Raw genomic sequence first — 19971 nt, 5'->3', positions numbered from 1 at the left:
TTAAAAAAATGAAATATAAAGTTCACAGATTAAAAAAAACAAAACTGTAAAAATTGATACTTCATTTCATGTTGCAGGATCAAATATGAAAATATCAATATCTGATTGGATTAAATTGGTTTTCTCACTCATAGTCTTAGAGAGACCAAGACTAGTCTTCCCTGCACCTTCTTCACATATGATGGGAGGCCAACTGTGTAGATAGTTGTTAAGCTCTGAGGTTGTTTACCATAACACCAGGATCTTGTCCTGCTTCAGACAGGCTGTAAATACACTGGGGTCAGCATCCACTGACCCCACTCTGTGATGTTATATGGCCTACCACTTTGGGAATGACAGCAAAATAATTCAGGATCACAGACCACTGTTTAGCACAGTCCTCAATAATAATTATATAATTACTATATAACATCTGTCTTTCTTTTAGACCAATGACTGTCCAATAACTCCAGGGGTAACAGAAAATGAAAAGAGAAAATATTCAATAAGTGATCCTTGCTTATATCCAAGATCAAAGAAGACAGCCAGATTGCTTTGAGAGGTGAAAGCACAACTGAGAAAACCTCGTGGGTTTTTGTTTCCATTGTATGTTAAAATAAAATAATAAATTTTGTCCAAATCAAATAGATGAGGCACATGTAATAGGAAAAAAGAATATAAGTTTAATACAACGTGCAACAATATATACACATTAACAGCATATCAAATATTACAAAAAGAACAGTGATCACACGAACACATTAAATGTATTCTGCAAAGTAAAACCCCTCACTAATGTTTACAAAAAAAGCGGGGGGAATGAAAAAGCTTCTGGTTTCATTGGATGCCGTTTGTTTTAAGTCAACGTGTGAAAAGGAACCAAACCTCAACTCTCCACATTGTAGCATACAATTAGAAAACCTTTAATATAACAGTTGTAATTTAAACTAAATCAAAATGAAACAAATGTATTTCTGTTATAGGATTAAGAATTACAGATTATCCACCCCACGGATCCTCCGGGCTAGCTGAATGTCACGAGGGAATACAGTGACTCTCTTGGCGTGGATGGCACACAGGTTGGCATCTGAAAATATCAAGACGAGAAAAGCCTCTGCAGCCTGGGAGGACAAGAATGTAGAAAAGTTTGATTGGCAAGCTTTACTATGGCTTAATAGGAATATGTAATAATTACACAATATACACAATAAATAATTACATTATTTAGTTAACAAAAAGAAAGCCAAACAACACCAGCGACAAACTTGGAGAGCAATTGTTGCTGTTCAGAAGTGGGTTTATAAAAAGAGTTGTAAGGCCATTTCTAAAACAAGTCCATCAATGTACAGTGAAAAATATTATTCAGAAATGGGAAACATTCAAGGCAGTCACTAATCTTACCAGGAAATTTAACCCAAGGTCAGACTATGTAATGCTTCGAGAAACTATAAAAAACCCAGAGAGCTACATTTCACTCTTAAAAAAAGCTCCTAAAATCCTCAGTTACAGTTTGCACGTTACGTTTGAAAAAGACTGGACAACCGCATATCAGGACAAACACCTTATACCAAACAAAAGTATAACATGTAACTTTTTGCCAAAAGTATTGAACAAAGGCTGTGAATACTTATGTACATGTTTTTGTTTTTATTTTTAATAAATTTGCAAGAATTCTAAGCAAAAATTGTTCACTTTTTCATTATGAGATGTTGTGTATAATATTTTGAGGTAAAAAATGAATTCAATCCATTTTGGAATCAGGCTCAAACATGATAAAACTGTAACAAGTGAAGCACTGTGAATACTTTTCTGTCACAGTCACCTGTGTGAAAAGGGTACATAAGCTATCAACTGATCCCCACCTAATGGCAGTATGGCGATCTAAATGGCCTTATTTAAGGCAAAAAAAACCCAAAACAAACAAAAAAAACAAACAAACACTGCACACCATCACACTTGTAATTCTAGGTAAATGTATCAAATAGACAAGTGAACATTACAAGTGTCCACAATTCATCAAAAGGCTAATGGAGATGGCGTCTTACCTCTTGGAGGGCCAGAAGAGCATAAACCTGCCATCGAAGGCTTTCTCTAGAAAAGCTTTGGCACACCTCATGAACCTAAATCAAAAGGAAGAACCAACATCTTTTTAAGAAACAGAGGCTTCAGTCACATAGAACCCCCCCCCCCCCACACACACACAACAAACACACAAAAAACCCTCTAGACAGTGATGCTTTTTCAACACCAACTATATGAGTATGTAACTGATTTGTTAAAAAAACAAACAAACAAACAAACAAAAAAAAAAAAACACAACTGCACATGAACTCAGAAATGTTGGCACATGTCTGCCGTAGCAGTATCCCCTGAATGAGATGGTGGCCACCAGAGGTGATTACAGCTGTCAAGCTGAAGAAGGAGCACTGTTCGGACTTTGTTTGCCTGCCGGACTCCAGAGACAGCTGACAGGTCCTGACATCCCAAGCAGAGTCCAGCTCTGGTAGTAGCTGAAGCAAAAACTTGGGTGTGAGAGAAGTTCCCTGCCTGATCTTTGTGTTAACACTATTATTGCTAGCTCTTTAAAGGTGAAAAATTAGATTGCAGACACAAGCGGCAAATATGATCTTTTTTCAAAATGTGGCTGGGTTTTCAGGCTTTAGAGTTCAGTAATTTGGTTTGGTTCAGAGTAGAGCCGCTGATCCTCCACGATGAAAGAAGCCAGCTGACGCAAGCGCCTCCCAGATAAAGTATTCTTACTGGGCAGCCCAAAACCTCTGCTTTCATAGAGGCGCTCACATTTCCTACTGATCAGTAAATCAAGTGCATTTGATTAGTAACACCTGGCTGTTACTTTGTGCATAGGCCAACAATACTGGACCTGGTGAAATGTGGCTGGTATTGGACAGCACCACAGGCCCTGGTGTAATGTGGATTGCCTTAACAGGGAAAGTAAGTTCACCATTACTTCTTCCAGTTTTTTCGCAGGACTCTATGCGGTCCTGCATCATATGTACAGTCCTTCATTTGACTGTATGCATTATGCAGTTAATTTATTTTTTATTTAATAACTATTTTTTGTGCCTGCAGGTCATTGAGAGAATCGACTCTGATGGCACCAAATGCCCGAATCCTAGTCCTAGATCAGCCCCAAAGAGGACAAGACTAAAATTCCCTCGTGTCCTTCAAAGAGATTATAGACATTGAATTGTACAAAAGAATCAGCTCCTTTTATCTTGGTTCTTTTTGCTGCCAGTTTCAGCCTCAATTCTGTGAACACAGTAAAGATTATTTACATGCTATCATCGTGAGGATGGAGACATAGATTTTGTACCGGACAAGTAGATATCTATAATGGTTATTAACATTAAGACCCGAGTTAAGAGACAGAATATATGAGCATATTTGTAATTACTGTAGTTTCTCTTTCTCGTACTTCCAACAATTAAAAGGCATTGAAAAAAAAAGAACACTTCTATTGATTCAACTATAAAAATAAATAAATAAATAAATGAATAAATAAATAAAGACTCCCAGTGGGTAAAAAGTGACTTTATCTGTGTCTGGTCTGCTGTTGTCAGACTCACCAAACGGGCAAAGGGCGCCTTTCTAAGGAGGAGATCTGTGCTTTTCTGGTACTTGCGGATCTCCATCAAAGCTCTGGTTCCTGGTCGAAATTTCCTCTTCTTGGGGGAAACAGGAGGCTGTCCTAAATCCACAAATACATTTTGTTAGCAAGACAATTAAGTAAAATCTTTGATAATCAAATAAGCCTTTGATTTTAAGTGCTGAAAAGTGTGTGTGTGTGTGTGGGGGGGGGGGGGGGGGGGAGCGGTCTTGCTCTCACACACACACACACAAAATAGATTAAAAGTTACTCTAACCTGGAACTCCACTGCGACTTGGGGATGTTACACTGGAGGTCCTTTGGGCTGTTACACTGGAGGTCCTTTGGGCTGGCACTTGGGGGCGCCGTTGAGGGGTTTTACCCTTCCGACGGCTGGCAGATAAATTATGACGCATTGCTACAAATGTACAGGCACAATTACAAAGGGAATAACACCAAGGTCACAATTTAACTATATCAGATTAGGGACATTACTAGAGGCACAAAAAAACAAAAAACAAAGAACAAACTTTCAAGTTTCCTTTTCAGTCAGTAACTGTACTTATTATTTTATCAGACAAGGTAAGCAGTTATTTTGTTTTCATTTTATTTAAACTTTATTTATCCAGGTAAATAAAGGTATAGAGGGAGGTATAGATTCACCCTCTCTTCTGATAAAACAGCTTAAAAGGCCTAGAAAAGATCATCAGATTACAGAAGAAAATGCTCGGTAGATTGATTTTGTCTCAAATGCATTCAAAGTAAAAGGGGAAGTGTGGCTTACTTCAAATCACAGATCATTAGAAACATCAAGCTACCTTGACACATGAGAAGCAGCTCTTGTTTGCAAAGGTACTCATGCCAGTGGAATACGTCATTTTATAACTGCTTGAATGAGAAGGGAAAGCAGGACATGTGCCAATCTTATCCAAGTGTGTCAAGTCTTTTTTCCCCCCAGACACTAACTACTTCAGCTCCATCTTCAAAAATTACTTTCTCAAGAATACACCAACAGTCAAAAGTCATTTAATGTTTTTTGTTCCTAGGATCTGCTGGAGCCATTTGCCTAGCCTAGCCTGGAGTTCACTGCTCAGATTACCACTGTTACCCTCATCGTCCACATCTTCTCGAGTTCTTCTCTCAGCCCTCAGTACCTCTCCAGCAAGTTCCTTCTTCCTGATGTTGCTGTCATTCAGTATAGCTACATCTATCACTATGGCTGTCTTCCTCTGCTATGTACAGTTGGTTAGCCATCACTAGTTTGTCCGTCTGTATCTGGAAATCCCATGGGATCTTAGCTTGGTCATTCTCGACCACACTAGGGTGGTCATTTTAACCTCGGGACTTGAGTTTAAAAGATGTTCCTGTATAATATGGGTGCCTGCTAGCATTTGCACCCTGCTGTTATGTGCTGAATTGTCTCAGGGGTATCTTTACACAGCCTAAACATGGGTTCTTGCCTGGTGTGACAGACCCCTGCCTCTATGGATCTTGTACTCAAAATTAAAAGCCTTGGTAATGTTCACTTCACAGCTAGTTGCTAGCCCATACAGACCTTTGCACATCAGTGGTTCCTTCCTACATTGAGAATCCAAAGCATACATAGCTAAAGGACATCTTATAGCTTAAACGTGTACTGCACACCTGGCAGTTGGCTTGAATCCTGGTCAGATCACATTCACACCATAAACAAACCAGGAGTTCATTTGGAAACGTACAGAGACCACCTTCTCCAAAGGGTCTCTGTGGGATTACTGTGTTCACACTTGCACAAATGAACTGCAACAATTGGGAAAACAAAACAGAGTTCCATTTAAATGGACTGAATAACCCATCTGTGAAAGTACCCTAACAAATTAGTCACAAAGAATATCCTTAGAATGCATCACAAACCAAATTTTAAAAAATGGATATAATCCATTTTGGAGAAAAAGCTGTTATACCATAAAATGAGGACAAAGTTATAGTTTTAAGTGGCATTGTTGTCATGCTCTGCACTGTGTCCCTTTTCTAATCTGACACAATTTCTTGTTTCTTATACAGTCTACAACATGCAATTCTGAGATCTTCTCTGGTACCTTCATTCAAGCAACTGTTTCAAATTACATTTTAGAAAAACAGAAAATTATGACACGGGCATTATAAATAAAGCCTAATATAACTATGCTGGGATGCTATGTCATATTCCTGCGAAGAATCACAGCGTTTTAAAACTACTGTATACAAGGAAATTGACAAGTTGCAGTCGCTAAAATACAAGCTACGCTATATAGCTAATACATAGTGTTGCTATAATATGAGCAAACAAATTTTATTAAAATATAGAGAAAGCTAGAGATAAGACCACCTTGATATAAAATATTTGATCTATTCGATCGAACCATTGGGTCCTGTTGCAAAAACTCGTTCGGAAATGGCAATAAAAAGGTAGTGAGGATTAACAATTTCAAATGGGTGACTAACTGACATCAAATTATCCACAAGAAATTGCACGGGGAAAAAGTATGAATGCCTTGTACAATATTTAGAGCAACATTACTCGGTTTCCACAGAGACGTCTGCTAAGGTCACACATGAAGCTTAAAAATAATAACGTGTTTAGTTTTTATTATTATTATAATTATTATTTCCCCACAAAATAAAGGTTTCATGCACGACTCGTACGGCCAAATGGAACAGAAGGTCCTTGCTTTGCAGATTGTTTATCTAAATGACATGTTCTAGGAGCTATTACACGTGAACAACAACACATTCACCCTTGAAAATGTTTCATTAGAAAAGTAAATAATAGTACACGTACCTGTTGGGTTCAACACCACTTCTCAACTTGAAATACTCGAAGCCGATATAACTACCCGAAAAGCTACAAACGCCACACACTCCAGACTGAAATTCAAATAACGCCCCCCGCTGGCTCAGCCAATCAGCTTTGATCCAGCTTGCGGGCCAGATTCTTCTTCGTCTTTTTCCGTTTCACGTATGGCTCACAACTTGCGACACACGCCTGCTGGCCTCTACTGTTTATATCCAAGTTCCGTTTGAAACTTACTGAAATGTTACCACTATAAAGCTATTCGGTAATTTTTGTTCATTGCCATTTTAGGCTAGTTAATCCAAGATGAGCAAGGTTTTGAAATTGTTGTCCAGCCGCTCACAAGTCTTTAATCAGTCTCTAAACTCTTCTGGTGTGCATAATACCAGTAAAAGAGATGTATATCTTTTATTAAAATAAAGGTAAAAATAAAATAAAATTCTTGCAGTGGTAAAGATTGAGTCGTCATACTGGTTTTGAGCTGTCCCTCTTATACTTGCCTACCAGATGTTTTCCATACAGGACAAGCCCTGTCTTAACTATTTGATACTCAAAAATTAAAGAAAACCTTTATTCTTCTTTTATAAACTATGCTCTTAGAATCAGAAAGTATGTACACAGTTTCTGCATTTAGATTTTGTTCCTTTAATTTTTGTACTGGAATCAATTTTCCAAGTATTCTGCTCAGTTTCTTTACCTAAATTATTCATTACAGAAGTGTAATCTGAAAGTGGGTGTTGTTGGGCAATTTGTATTCTTTTCTCATGACACAGCATTTGTTGCCAAGTGATCTACAAACTTGTCCCCCTGTAAACTGCATGTGGTGATGCATAAAAAAGCCATCTCACTACCTGCTTAGTAATATCTGTGTGATAAAGCTCTAAAATTGTATCCGTTTGGGACTTGGATTTTATTTCTCTTAAAATAGTTAAAGCTATTGTCGACCACTAAAATAATAATTCCTGTGTGTTTGCTGTGAATACCCTTACTGTGATCTGATCTTCCATGTACTTTTTCAGGATTCATTAAATGTTGCTCACCCACTTTTTGGATCCTTTGGTGGATATGTGTAAATCAGTGAGTGTGCATTGTCTGGAGCTCTTTAGAGATAACCCTTTGGAAGCTATTGTTAAAAGACAGAGAAGTGTGTGACATAATACTCTTCAAATTATTCAATAAATAATCAAATATATACTATAAAGCATAATGCTGTGACATTATAAAGCTCAGCAATTAGCAATGCATGAAAATAAGATTTTATTGTGTTTTCACAGACCAGTAGGTCACCAAAAGTGATTTTTAATAAATTCCTTAATAATTCTTTAGACAACGGATCATGTTCTGCTATATATAGTTTTTTTTAGTAAGAAAAAGAAATAGTTACCATCTTCCAGTATTTTTCAGCAGTAGTCACTAAATAAATTTGCGAACACTAATCATTTAACAAGGTTTTTTTTATTCATCCTATTCTACTGAATACATTTTATTCTAGCTGAAAAATGCTGCTGAATTTCATTCAGTGTCCATAATCTGAACAGATTCATTGACCACATCCAGGGACAGGGGTGTCACAGTTTTGGTCAGGACAGCGGTGGTCCCAGTCTTATACCTGTACTGCCCTTCTCTGAAAAGAAAAGACAGAGAGAGAGAGAAAATGTAATGCATTAGATTTATCTAATTGGATTTGGATTAGATATTTCCTAAAGAAGAAAAACTGTCAGGTCAGTTTCAGATTTATCCACACATTCATGCCTATATTAAGCAGAATTTAGTGATCATATTAGTCTTTTTGTCCTTTATGAAAATGCCCATGTGAGTGCTCTGATTATGTGACCAGCAGATTAACAAACGAAAAAACACAAATTAACAGTGTAATAGAATAATGGCTCACCTTTTTCCCTTCGTTGTGGGCTTGTCATAGCCACGCAAATATTCCACTCCAGCTTCAGTGATGACACACAAGTCGACGTTACTGCCTGAACCCAGGTCACAGAAAATCCCTGCAGCGATGGCATCTCGTACTAGCTGCTTCGCCTCTTCCAACTGAAGACATGTTATTAAATTTCATTCAATTTATATGTCTTTCCGATTCTGTGGACATTATTACTTCAATTTGTTTATTCTTAAAGATTTTACTCTTTATTTAATTACCTACAGTATGTCATAAGAGGGAACATGACAATGCCTTACCTCCATATTTGGTTTGAACCTGTCCTCAAATACAGAGACAGCAGCTGCTGCTCCAGATCCTAAAATCAGAGCCAAACATTGTTATTATTACTATTACTGTCACTGTCTGTTGCTAGGCAAAAGTATTTTCATTCAACTGTATGTTAATAATGATAATTTATGACTGAAAGTTGGAATGCTGTATGAAGTATTAAAAAAACAGGATGCAACGAGCTGAAAAAATGATTTGTATAAACTAAGAACATGTATAATTTTAAGAAATATATTATAATTTTTAATGGAGCAACACATCACAAAATGATAGATTCAGAATGCAGTTTAGCATCGTCTTGCTGAAATATGCAAGACCTTTAAAAAACATCATCTGGATGGCGCTTTCCAGATGTGCAAACTACCAATCCCATCAGAGATGCAGCCTTTATAAACGAGATAGATAGAATAATGTTTTTCAAACATGTAAATATATGTAAAATAACAAGAGATAAGAAAAACTTAAAAACATCAAGTTTTCATGAATATCTCTATGTCTACACAATGTTTATGCTCATAAAGGAGTAGGGTGAAGTTTACACTTTTTCTGTTCCTTCCGCCTTATTTCAAATTCCATTATTTACAAATCAATATTCACAATTCGACATTATATGATCCACACATGTTTGACTGTATACAAGTCTAGACTCATATACAACACATAAACATACACACACACAAAAATTTCATCTTGTAAACCAAAACACTCTTGCCTCAGTCTATGAATTTGAGGACAAGGCTTCAACAGAACACAATGAGAGGAAATTTCCTATATTCACGCAATTTATCATTTATCACTAATCACTAATCACTAACTCATTAATCACATGAATTTTTGTATTGATGTCTTTTTCTTAACTTCATTTGTACAGGAGTTCCACACACTAACTGTTGTGACTGTAATGCTGTGACATTTTACATTAGTCCTAACTGCTTGCTGAACATAAGGATTCTTCCCAGGTTATGAGTATTTGGTCTTATCTGGAAAAAGTTCTGAATGTTGTGTGGCAAAGTTTACTTGCTGCTTTGTACATTGTACGGTTCTGAGGTCACCCAAATCCTTAAATCTGAGAATATTCAGTTTAATAAAAAGTGGATTTGATGGTTCTCTTGAGGTGGTTTTATTTATTATCCTTATTGCTCTTTTTTGCAGAATTGGATGGGTGTGTGCTTTATGCGTGTTTCCCCACACGTCCACACAATATGTCATGTACGGGAGTATCATAGAACAATAAAGAGTATATAATGCATTTGATTTATACGATCCTTAACCTTGTAGAGAATTGCCAGAGAATTGCCATGTTATTTATTGTCAGTTTACTATTGGTAGAATATGTGTGATTCCCAAATATTATGAATTTTGTTCTACTCAGGTTCAATATTAATTTATTATAGTCAAACCAGGTCTTCAGATTATTTAGTTCATTTTCTAGTTCATTCAGAAGTTGTTCCAAGTTACTTCCACGGCACAGTAATTTTGTATCGTCTGCAAATAATATTATTTTCAAAGACTTTGAAATTGCACACATCTCATTAATGTACAATATGAAAAGCAGTGGCCCCAAAACTGACAGCATATTCTTTGATTTCAATAGCAGTTGTTACTGTATCTATAAACTTCATTAACGTATGTGTTGTGGTGCTTTTGCATCTAATCTGCTATTCATTGTTTTTTGTGATAAACTCATACAATCTATTTTAAAAAATATTTTTCCAGTATCTTAGAGAACTGTGGTATTAAAGAGATGGGCTGATGGTTTGCGAGAATATGTTTATCTCCAGCTTTATATATTGGAACTAACTTTGCAATTTTCATCTCAGGGAATACACCATTCTGTTATGACAGATTACAAATGTAGGTAAATGGTTTCACAATACATCCAATAATACCTTTATTTCAATTCATAACAATGCCATCACAGTCAGTTAGTTAATTTTTTGGAGTTAAAGGATGTAGCTACATAAATAATTTCCTCTTCATCTACTCCCCTTATAAACATTGAGTTTGCTACATTAATAGTTTTAGTTTTAGGAGCATGTCCAGCTTTTACAATTCCTTAAGCCAAGACAGGATCAAAATCAAGAAAAAAGTCATTAAAACCATTTGCAATTTCTTTTATGTCACTGATCATTGTATTTTGTATTTGCAAGTTATTTTGATATTCTAATCCCTTAGTTCCTTTATTTACAATGTTATTTAGTATTGTCCACATGTTTTTCATGTTATTCTTATTTTCATCTAAAACTTTACTGTAGTCATTTCTTTTGCTGCTTCTTATAATTTTTATCAATTTATTCTTATACCTCTTATAAGTTTGTTCAGCGTCTATTGTTCTTTAAAAAAATAAAATAAAATTATACAACAGAGTTTTCAAATGCCACGTCAACATCTTGAACATAGATGTTACTCCAGTCTTGGCTGTTGAGGCGGCAAATTGCTTCTTGTGTTTTATGTCTAATTAATTTCTTATTAGGTTCACATCTGTTAATCCTGGCATAGTTCTGTAATGTTGCAAAAACTGGTAGATGGTAACATATGTCATTTATTATTAATCCACTTAAAACATTCCTCTCAACAGCATTAGTGAAAATATTATCGATAAGTGTAGAAGTTATCGGTTATTCAGGCTATTCTTGTTGGACGGGAGATTGAGGGATAAAGACATAATGCTAGACATTGTATGTGTGATGGCTGCACTTACAGCCACACAGTGGTAATGGCCACCATATTAGCGTAAAGGCTTATACATAACACTGCATTCACATTTGTCTTTAAATATAGGAATTAATTTACAGGACAATGAATAACTGGTTTTGGTTTAGAATTAATTAACATATCCACATAACACTGCATTCTAAAATAAGTGCGCACATTTTAGTTTTAGTTAAGTATGATTAATCTTTGATTTTTGAGTTACCTTAGTTGCAGCTGCTCCAGTCCCTTGATTGAGGAGCCAAGAGGTGGAAAAGGGGCGGAGCAAGCCTTGATGGAAAACTGCAAATTTGCTCATTCCATAACTCGGGACCATGGGGGGAATTGGAGTTCGTTATGTTAGTTTCAGTTAGGTTTTTTGTGTGTTTTACCCCTTGTGTTTTTTGTGGACTGATCAGCCACTATTTAAGTTTCCCCTTTGTCTTGTTAAGTTAGGTCAGTTTGTTTGAGTTATCAGTATTGTTTGTTAACTTTGAGCAGAGTTCTGCAATTTTGACCTCTTTTATGGGCCCAAGACTTTGATTCTTTTTGAATGATTTCCTTCGCTGCTGGGCCATCACAGTATGAATGAAATTAGTGATGGTGCTGTTCGCAGTTCGATTCAACAAATCTATATTGAAATCAACACAAATAAATGTCATTTTCTTGCTGTTAACAGGATTATACTTGTTCATCTAAACTGTAATTCTAATGAATGTACTCAGCTTGAATCTGTATGACGCAAGCAGGGAGAGAGGAATAACAAATATTTGTGTAAAAATGTAGGGTGCAAATGTAAAAAAATAGATAATAAAGTACAAATATGTTTGTTACTTCCTACCTCTGGAAGACAGTCATTTCTGGAAGTCTTCCTGTGCATATGTAGTGTATAAACATGTAGTTTATACTGTGATGAGCTATTCAAGGTCTTCACAGTTTTATGAGGAACAAACACTGACCTGACTCATTTAAACATTAAAGAGGAACCTAAAGGGATGAATCTGTTTTATGTCTATACATATAAAAGACAGAAAACATACCAAAGAACCTATTTTAAATTGTATCATTAAGAACTTTGTTACTACCAGCCTGCAGTTTATACAGGATCACCCCAAGCAAGTCACCCCAAGGCTGTTTTTTATTGTGAGGTAAAGACCCTACAGTATTAGAAAGAAAGGAATTGGTGAGGAGTTTTAAAAAAAATATATATATATATATATTTAACAGGAACAGGAACAAAAGCCCAGCAGAACCAGGCTCAAGGAGGTGCAGTTATGTGCTGAGGTCATTTGAGGTAAGGGGGAAAGGAAGAGAACAGAGAGAGGAAGAACACAAAAGGCAAACTACAGGAGAAGCCAGAGTTTATTAATTGCTAATGATTAAATACAGTGGTGGTGTATAAATACACAAGAGAGTGAAAGGAGATGAGTGAAGCAGAAATGCTTAAGCCTATTGCAGCATTACTAAAGGAGGATTTAGGGTCACCTGATCGAGCTCTAATATTAGGTTTTGTCGAAAATGAGAGTTTTGAACCTAATCTTAAAAGTAAAGAGGGTTACTGTCTCACGAATCCAAAATGGGAGCTACTCCATTCATACTGGCAGCTCCTCAAATGAGCCCTCCCAGCAAGTAAAATTATTAAATTTGGAATGAAGAGAATGAATTGGTGCTTCAGGACTGCTTTGATGCTACAAACTGGAGTGTGTTTAAGACTGCTGCCCTGAGAGAGCACAGTTCTGTGAATTTAGAGGAATAGCCAGTATGCATCAGTGGTTACCACTGATGCATACTGGCTTCCCTGGTTACCATCAGAGAAGCCAAGAGCCAGTACAGACTGAAGCTGGAAGGATATTACAACAACTCAGATTCCAGATTCATGTGGCAGGGCCTGCAACACATCATTGATTTCCAGCAGAGGAAAAGCAGGGTCACAGTCAGCTGCAACACATTACCAGACGAGCCGAATGAGCTCTACGCTGGCTTCGACACCTTCAACACCAACCAACACGGAGGCATTCTATCAGCAGAGGCGGCACAGAGCTCTTTGAGGGTCTGCTCTTCAGAGCTGGCTGATGTTTTTACAGACATTTTCAATTTGTCCGTCACCCAGTCAGCTGTGCCTACATGCTTCAAGTCCGCCACCATAGTGCCCTTTCCCCAAGAGAAACAACATAACCTGCTTGAATGACTATTGCCCCATCGCACTCACTTCAGTTGTGCTTTGAGAGGATAGTCATGACCCATATCAAAGAAGCCATCCCAGACACATTACACCCTCTGCAATTTGCATATCAGAAGAATCGTTCTACTGAAGACACTGTTAATGCAGTCATCCACACAGCCCTCTCACACCTCAAAAATAAGGACACCTATGTTTGAATGCTGTTTATAGACCTTAGTTTAGCATTGAACACTGTCATCCCAAACAGACTGGTGTGAAAGCTCTCTACTTTTCGACTGACACCCCCCCTCTGAAGCTGGGTCCTGGACTTCCTCACAGGCAGACATCAGACACAAACCAAGTACTCCCCAAGGCTGTGTTCTCAGTGTTCTCTGTGTTCTCAGTTCACTCCTGTACACCCTCTTCACCTACGACTGTGTCCTCTCCCAGCAACACCTAAGTTCGCTGACAGCACAACCTTCATCAGGCTCACTGGTGAAGAGGAGACTGCTGGTATTCTCAGCTGGTATTCTGGTGCCTGGAAAATAGTCTCTCCTTAAATGCTGAGAAGGGTATGATGATTATTATTACAATTATTATTGTTGTCTGGGTCTACTTTGCTAGCGAGAGACAGAGAGTTGTTGAAAGGCTGCTCCAACAGAAATTATTGTTTCGGAGAAAAACACGAACACAGTGTACAGTCGAGTCTTAATGGCTTACTTACAACTGGGCTACACTGCCCATGAGGCTACATTCTTTAGAGCTATGCCTGTAACATTCTGCCTATTGCCTTCATATTAAATAATTTTTTGAACAATAATTTTTAAAAATATTTCTTCACGTCATTATGCGGGCCGCAAGTAGAGGTGACATGGGCCGCAATTTTGAGACCCAGGCATTAGAGCCTCTTAATGCGTGTTTTCTTTAGGGTTCCACCGGCGTGGAATTACCAAAAATAGAGAGGGCATAGCCTAACATATGAAACAGGAAAAGACCGCCGTGTAATCCCGTTATTTCAACAATGTAACTGTATTCTGAATACCACCTTTTTAAATGGTAACTGTAACGGAATACAGTTACTCATATTTTGTATTTTAAATTCAAACATGTATTCCGTTACTCCCCAACTCTGTTGACTGATTATTGACCCGAGGATGAGGAGAGGCCAGCACACCGCACTATACATCAACGGGACTCAGGTGGAGAGGGTGAAGACCTTCTAATTCCTCTACAGGTGCACAGTGGAGAGTATCCCGACAAACTCCATCATAGTATGGGAACAGCACCACTCAGGACAGGAAAGCTCTCCAGCGTGTCATTAAACGGCACAATTCATCTGTGGAGTACCCTTCCCACCACTACAGGACATTTACAACACTTGGGTCAGGAAAAGGGCACACAACATCATCAAGCACCGCACCACCCCACAGCACACATTGTTCTCACTCCTGCCATCTGGCAAATGCTACAGGAGTGTGAAAGCAAGGACAACCAGACTAACAAACAGTTTCAATCCAAAGGCTATCAGGCTACTGAATTACTGACTTATGACCTGTAATTTGCAATTTTGTACAGTTGTATACAACATAACACAACTTCAGACACTATCAACATTTTAATACCACATACTCTGTATATATTTACCACTGTGACAGTGTTGCAACTACTTGCAATTTAAATTCTGACTACACCTACACATAAGCTACAAGTGCTACAAACTTGTACTTGTTTTACTTTATTTATTATTTTCAATGCTATATTCTATGCTCAGAGTTAAGTTTAGTCTTTATTTTTATTTTTATTTTATGTTTGTTTTTATTTAGTTGTGTGAAGGGAACCTGCAAAGTAAGAATTCCATTGCTCTGCTTAACCACTTGAATCTCTTGAATCTTTCACAGGAGTTGGGCCTAGAAGCTGAAGGCTCTGTTACCCATTCTATTTTTGAAAACTATAGAATATGGCAAAATGGTAAATTGTTATTGTACATGTACAACGAAATTGTGTACAGTGAGGAACTACACTAAGCCTACAGTATAAGTGTTGTGTTGGGATAGTAAGGTAGTATCAAGTCTCTAAGATATGAGTTTTGGAATATACTTCCAGAAGCTTGGAGAGCATGAAAGCTACTTAAAGACATTACAAGAAAGCTTGCCTAAGAGAGGTCAGATTGTGTTGTAAAATAAAGGTGGTCATCCCAAATATTAACTTTAAGCTTGTTAGACTTGTGCAGGGGCAGCATTGTTGCCGTACAACAAGAAGGTCCACGGCAACTCCAGCATCTGGGCCTTTCTGTCTGGAGTTTGCATGCAGTTTGAATCAATGCGAGTTCTCTCTGGGTAATATCTCTCCCACAGTGCAAACACATGCAGTTAGTGGGGTTAGGTTAATTGGTAATTCTAAATCGCCTGTAGGTGTGTATGGTATATGAGTGTGAATGGTTGTCTGTCTCTGCCTGTAAGCACTGCAAAAGACTAGCAACCTGTCCACGGTGTACCCAGCCTCTTGTACTATGGCGGCTGAGATAAATTCCAGCCCCGCAAGATAGATAGATGGATGGGTGGAATTGTCCAAACTCTACATTTCCCTTATATACTGTACTTGCATATGTGTTTGCACATTTCAAAATTACCGTTTCTATTTGCTACTTTCATAGCAAAATAAAAAGCAATAACAGGTGCCTCAAGACTTTTGCACAGTACTGTTTTTATCATAAAGTAGTAAAACATCTCAGTTTAGGCATTTGGTATGTTTATAATATGTTATATGGTCAATAAAATATTAATTTATGAGATTTGCAAACTGCTGGATTCTGTCTGTGAAGGTTCTCAGTCATCCAGGTCATCGTAGTCTAAAGAGCTTGGAAAGAAAAGCATCTGGACTTGTTTAAGTTGCTTGAAGACGTTGCACCTCTGTCTGCCATCTATAATCCAGTTTTGAGAACCCTTCCTAGATGCCTTAACGCCCACTCACATCCTGGGCCATCTAACCTCAGGAAATCACATGATAGGATGGGGCCAGGTTTCACAATGAGCTCACCCGAAACTCTGGCTGATTGTGACCCACACCTGTTTTCACACCTCGGCTCATATGATTAGGTAGAGGATCATCAGGGGGTCCTTTGTCCCTCTTTGGGGGGGAAACTCCCACTGGGTTTATATCTGGGACTCTCCACCATTTGACCCTTAGAACCGAAGAAGCTACTCAGATGAGAGGTGAAACGTCTTCAAGCAACTTAAACAAGTCCAGAGGCTTTTCTTTCCAAGCTCCGTAGACTGGTGGATTCTGTTTTTTTATTGATGTTTTAAACCAAGTTCCAACTTTTAAAATTATTTGATTTTTCTTCTAGAAAACTCTTAGACACCTGCCACAGCATTCTGCACATATAGTAGACAGTACCCTAAACATATACATACCCATGGTGAGAAAAGGCAGTTTGTCATAAGAACCATGAGGGTAAACACTGTACAGGTGAGCTCCAGTCACATCAACTCCTCCAACAATCAGAGATGACCCCACGTGACCCTGGTACCTGACAAATCAAACAGATGGCATTACCACAACATCCAGCTTTTTTTGTTAGAGGAATACGGAGCACATCCTCCAAAATGTGCACATGTGAATAAGCAACAAAACAAAAACAATAGAGTACAGAGACAATGAGGGTACACGAATGCTTATCGCTCCAGCAAGCCCTAGTTCAGAAGCTAATGATAGAAAATTATCCAATTTAAATTTTAGTAAAATAATAGTGTGTAACCCTTGTTTATTTTCCCATAATAAGTTAGCTTTACCCAACCATAGCAGCTCTATGCCCGACAATTTGAATATTGCTTGTTTAGCATCCAACTATTAGTTACTTATGCTCTATTGCTCTCACCTGAACAGCATTTGTTTGAGCTGTCTGGTAACCATAGCAACAAGTGGGGGTCGCCCAGTGTTGAGCATGTGAAGTTCCACATTGGATGACATGATTTGTGTAGTTATCTCTGCATCTGCAGCAACACCAGCTCCACAGCAGCTACAAAACATACAAAAAAATTGTTAGACAAGTCAAACAATAACCCGTTTGACGAACATGGCATAAGTATCTCTGCTTAGCCTTTGACGCATAAAGAAAAAAAGCCACATTTTTGTACTTTTGTACATTTTTATGCATTTTTTAATTTCTTTTGTTTTGGAGATACATGGCAGAACGGTATACCATGTATTGCCTCAAGTCTTATTATCCCTCTCTGTTTTTATTCTTCTTTGTCTCTTTGTTTTTTGTGTTTTTAAGAGAGAAGGAGAGAGATCTGAAGAAAGTAAATAAGCCATATAGTTGCTGAATCTGTCCTCATTTTGAAAATTAAGTCTGTCCTCCGAAGTAGACCCTTGCCTCAGCAAGTATAAGTGTCAGTATAACAATGCATCCATAGTGTCTATAGCTGTCCATGTGTATGACACCCAGGAAGGTGCCAGTTTGCTCTGATGATGTGTGGTGCATCTCCTGCCCTGGAACTGGAGAAGCATCAGACAAGGGGCACCAGGAGACAAGGAGGAGGAGACATGAGAACTAAGGAGGCATTGGCCAAGTCAGGAACTGAAAAGTCATCAGCAATTTTGAAGAAAAAAATTAAATGTTAGCAATAGTATTTGCATTCTAGCTATTGGAATGTTTTTCTCTGAAGAGAGAATGATGGCAGAATCAGCACTAGACGAGCAGATAGGGGCCACAAGAGGTAGACTTTGGAATGTGACCATTTAGTTTGTAAGCTGATTCAGGCAGATGGCTGGCTGATGGGCCATACTGGTTTAAATCTTGACATCAGGAAAGAAATCAAGAAACTGAATAAAATGAAGCTGGCATGCTAGGAGCCTTGCCGCCATCGGGGGTCTTGTTTTCTAGTGAGAGCTATCTTCAAAGTGAGTGAGGAGTCAATTCGACTTGTCCTGTAAAATTAATGAGTAAACTTACTAGATTTTTGGAGCAATGTAGTGAATTTTCATGCAGTTTTTGTCAGCCACAACCATGTCATCTGTAGCTCTGGTATCTGCTCCCAAGATGACTCCATCCTAACACCACAAAAAGGAAATATAAAAGTTAACACACTTTAAATGATAATTCAGCTTCCTAGTGTATTACTAGTGTTGTCCAACCACTGATGATTAATCCAAACCTTGTATACAATTCCAGCAATGGTGGTGCCTGTCTTCCTGGCATTAGGAGCTTTGTAACCAGCCTGAGACAAATTAGACTCCAGCACGGCATTCCTGGTAATGACACGGCAGAGAAAAGGGAAGACAGAGAGCCTCATATTAGTGTGAAATCGCTAATCTTTTTTTTTTTTTTTTTGTTCCGCCATTAATGTCGTAAAGCCGTTTTTGTAAACGCTGTTAAATCCAGTTTGTGTACCTGCGGCTGTTCTCAAAAGAGAAACCTCCCGGCTGAAGCGCAAAGGAATTCAGACTGTGCAGCATATTAGGTGCTGATTCTAAAGTAAAAGACTAAAAATCAAAGAAAACCCTTGTCGCGGTGCGTCAGTTTGTGTAGGTGCTTCTCAGAAGTTTTCGCTTTTACTTTCACTTCTCAGAACAAGTCCCGCCTTACCCGCTGTAAAAAAATATCCACATCCGTCTGACATTTGCTCTTTTCTCTTATCTGTTCTCGTTGTTTATTGTTATTCGTTCTAAACAATTATTCATTTCCATGAAAAATGTGTTCAAAGAATAGTAAAGATATATGAGTTTTGTTAATTTGTTAACACGAATAATCTCATAAACCACTAAAATTAACTTCTGAATTACATTGGTAATGTTTCTTTGCAGTGTATTAAACGTTACCTGCAAAGATGGAACCTGCTCCCGGAGGCTTAAACTGGCTTAAAGTGGCAGTTTAAGTGAGGCATCAGGATGAAACCTTTAGTCTGGGTTTAGTCTTTTTCTCCTCGCTTTTTTTTTTTTTTTTTTAAATGTTAAGGCCTAGACATCTATTGTAGACTATCTTTTCACCATTAGTGGTCAAGAACTGAACTGGAATTCAAAAAATAAAATAGCGTTATGGCACCTTCAGTAGGTTATTAAATCTGTCAGTTTAACTGTCTAAGATATTTTTTAATGTACTGCAGGCTGGCGACAATAACAAACGGACATCAGTCTCCTTACACCCTAAACATATCCCTTTTTTTCTCCTCGTGTCATGGCGCAGATGTTTACGTTGGGCTTGTAACATAGTTAAAAAGGTTCAAGTAGCCTTTTTGTTTGTACTGATACATAAAGAAAGTTCTGCCAACAAAATAAAAATAAATAAATAAATAAATACAGCTAAATAGGACAATGTCACCATCTAGTGTCAAAAGTCATCCCGCACTGACTAGAAATGGCAAATGACTGTGGATAATCCTCAGCGTGATGAAGGATTAACGTTAGTGGTGTGATACGATGTTGGTATTCGCCCTAAACCAGGGCCAGGGTCATTACTGCCAATGCCAATACTGATATAGATACTTTTAAATTTAATTCAA

At 37.8% G+C, this 19971-nt stretch overlaps 2 protein-coding genes across 2 annotated transcripts; both read right to left on the bottom strand.

The window, feature by feature from the left end:
* Positions 1-639: 639 nt before the first annotated feature.
* Positions 640-6534, bottom strand: cenpa (histone H3-like centromeric protein A). The gene is made up of 5 exons (XM_085280434.1): positions 6387-6534; positions 3864-4004; positions 3567-3688; positions 2025-2099; positions 640-1100 (listed from the first exon to the last, which is right to left on the bottom strand). Exons 2-5 carry the CDS (start codon positions 4000-4002, stop codon positions 972-974), a joined length of 465 nt encoding a protein of 154 aa, XP_085136560.1. The 5' UTR covers positions 4003-4004; positions 6387-6534; the 3' UTR covers positions 640-971.
* A 1300-nt stretch (positions 6535-7834) lies between these two features.
* psmb10 (proteasome 20S subunit beta 10) lies at positions 7835-19032 on the bottom strand. The gene is made up of 8 exons (XM_085280430.1): positions 18864-19032; positions 18628-18721; positions 18426-18523; positions 17349-17489; positions 16885-17000; positions 8589-8647; positions 8290-8441; positions 7835-8022 (listed from the first exon to the last, which is right to left on the bottom strand). The coding sequence occupies exons 1-8, from the start codon at positions 18926-18928 to the stop codon at positions 7911-7913; spliced, it is 837 nt and encodes a 278-aa protein (XP_085136556.1). The 5' UTR covers positions 18929-19032; the 3' UTR covers positions 7835-7910.
* Between the last annotated feature and the right edge of the window lie 939 nt (positions 19033-19971).

This window comes from Mchenga conophoros, linkage group LG7 (assembly GCF_057382185.1).
Source record: "Mchenga conophoros isolate Kocher_MC1m ecotype Shallow Benthic linkage group LG7, M_conophoros_male_GT1.1, whole genome shotgun sequence".
NCBI classification, from domain to species: Eukaryota; Metazoa; Chordata; class Actinopteri; order Cichliformes; family Cichlidae; genus Mchenga; species Mchenga conophoros.
This window is presented reverse-complemented; position numbering and strand designations above follow the sequence as displayed.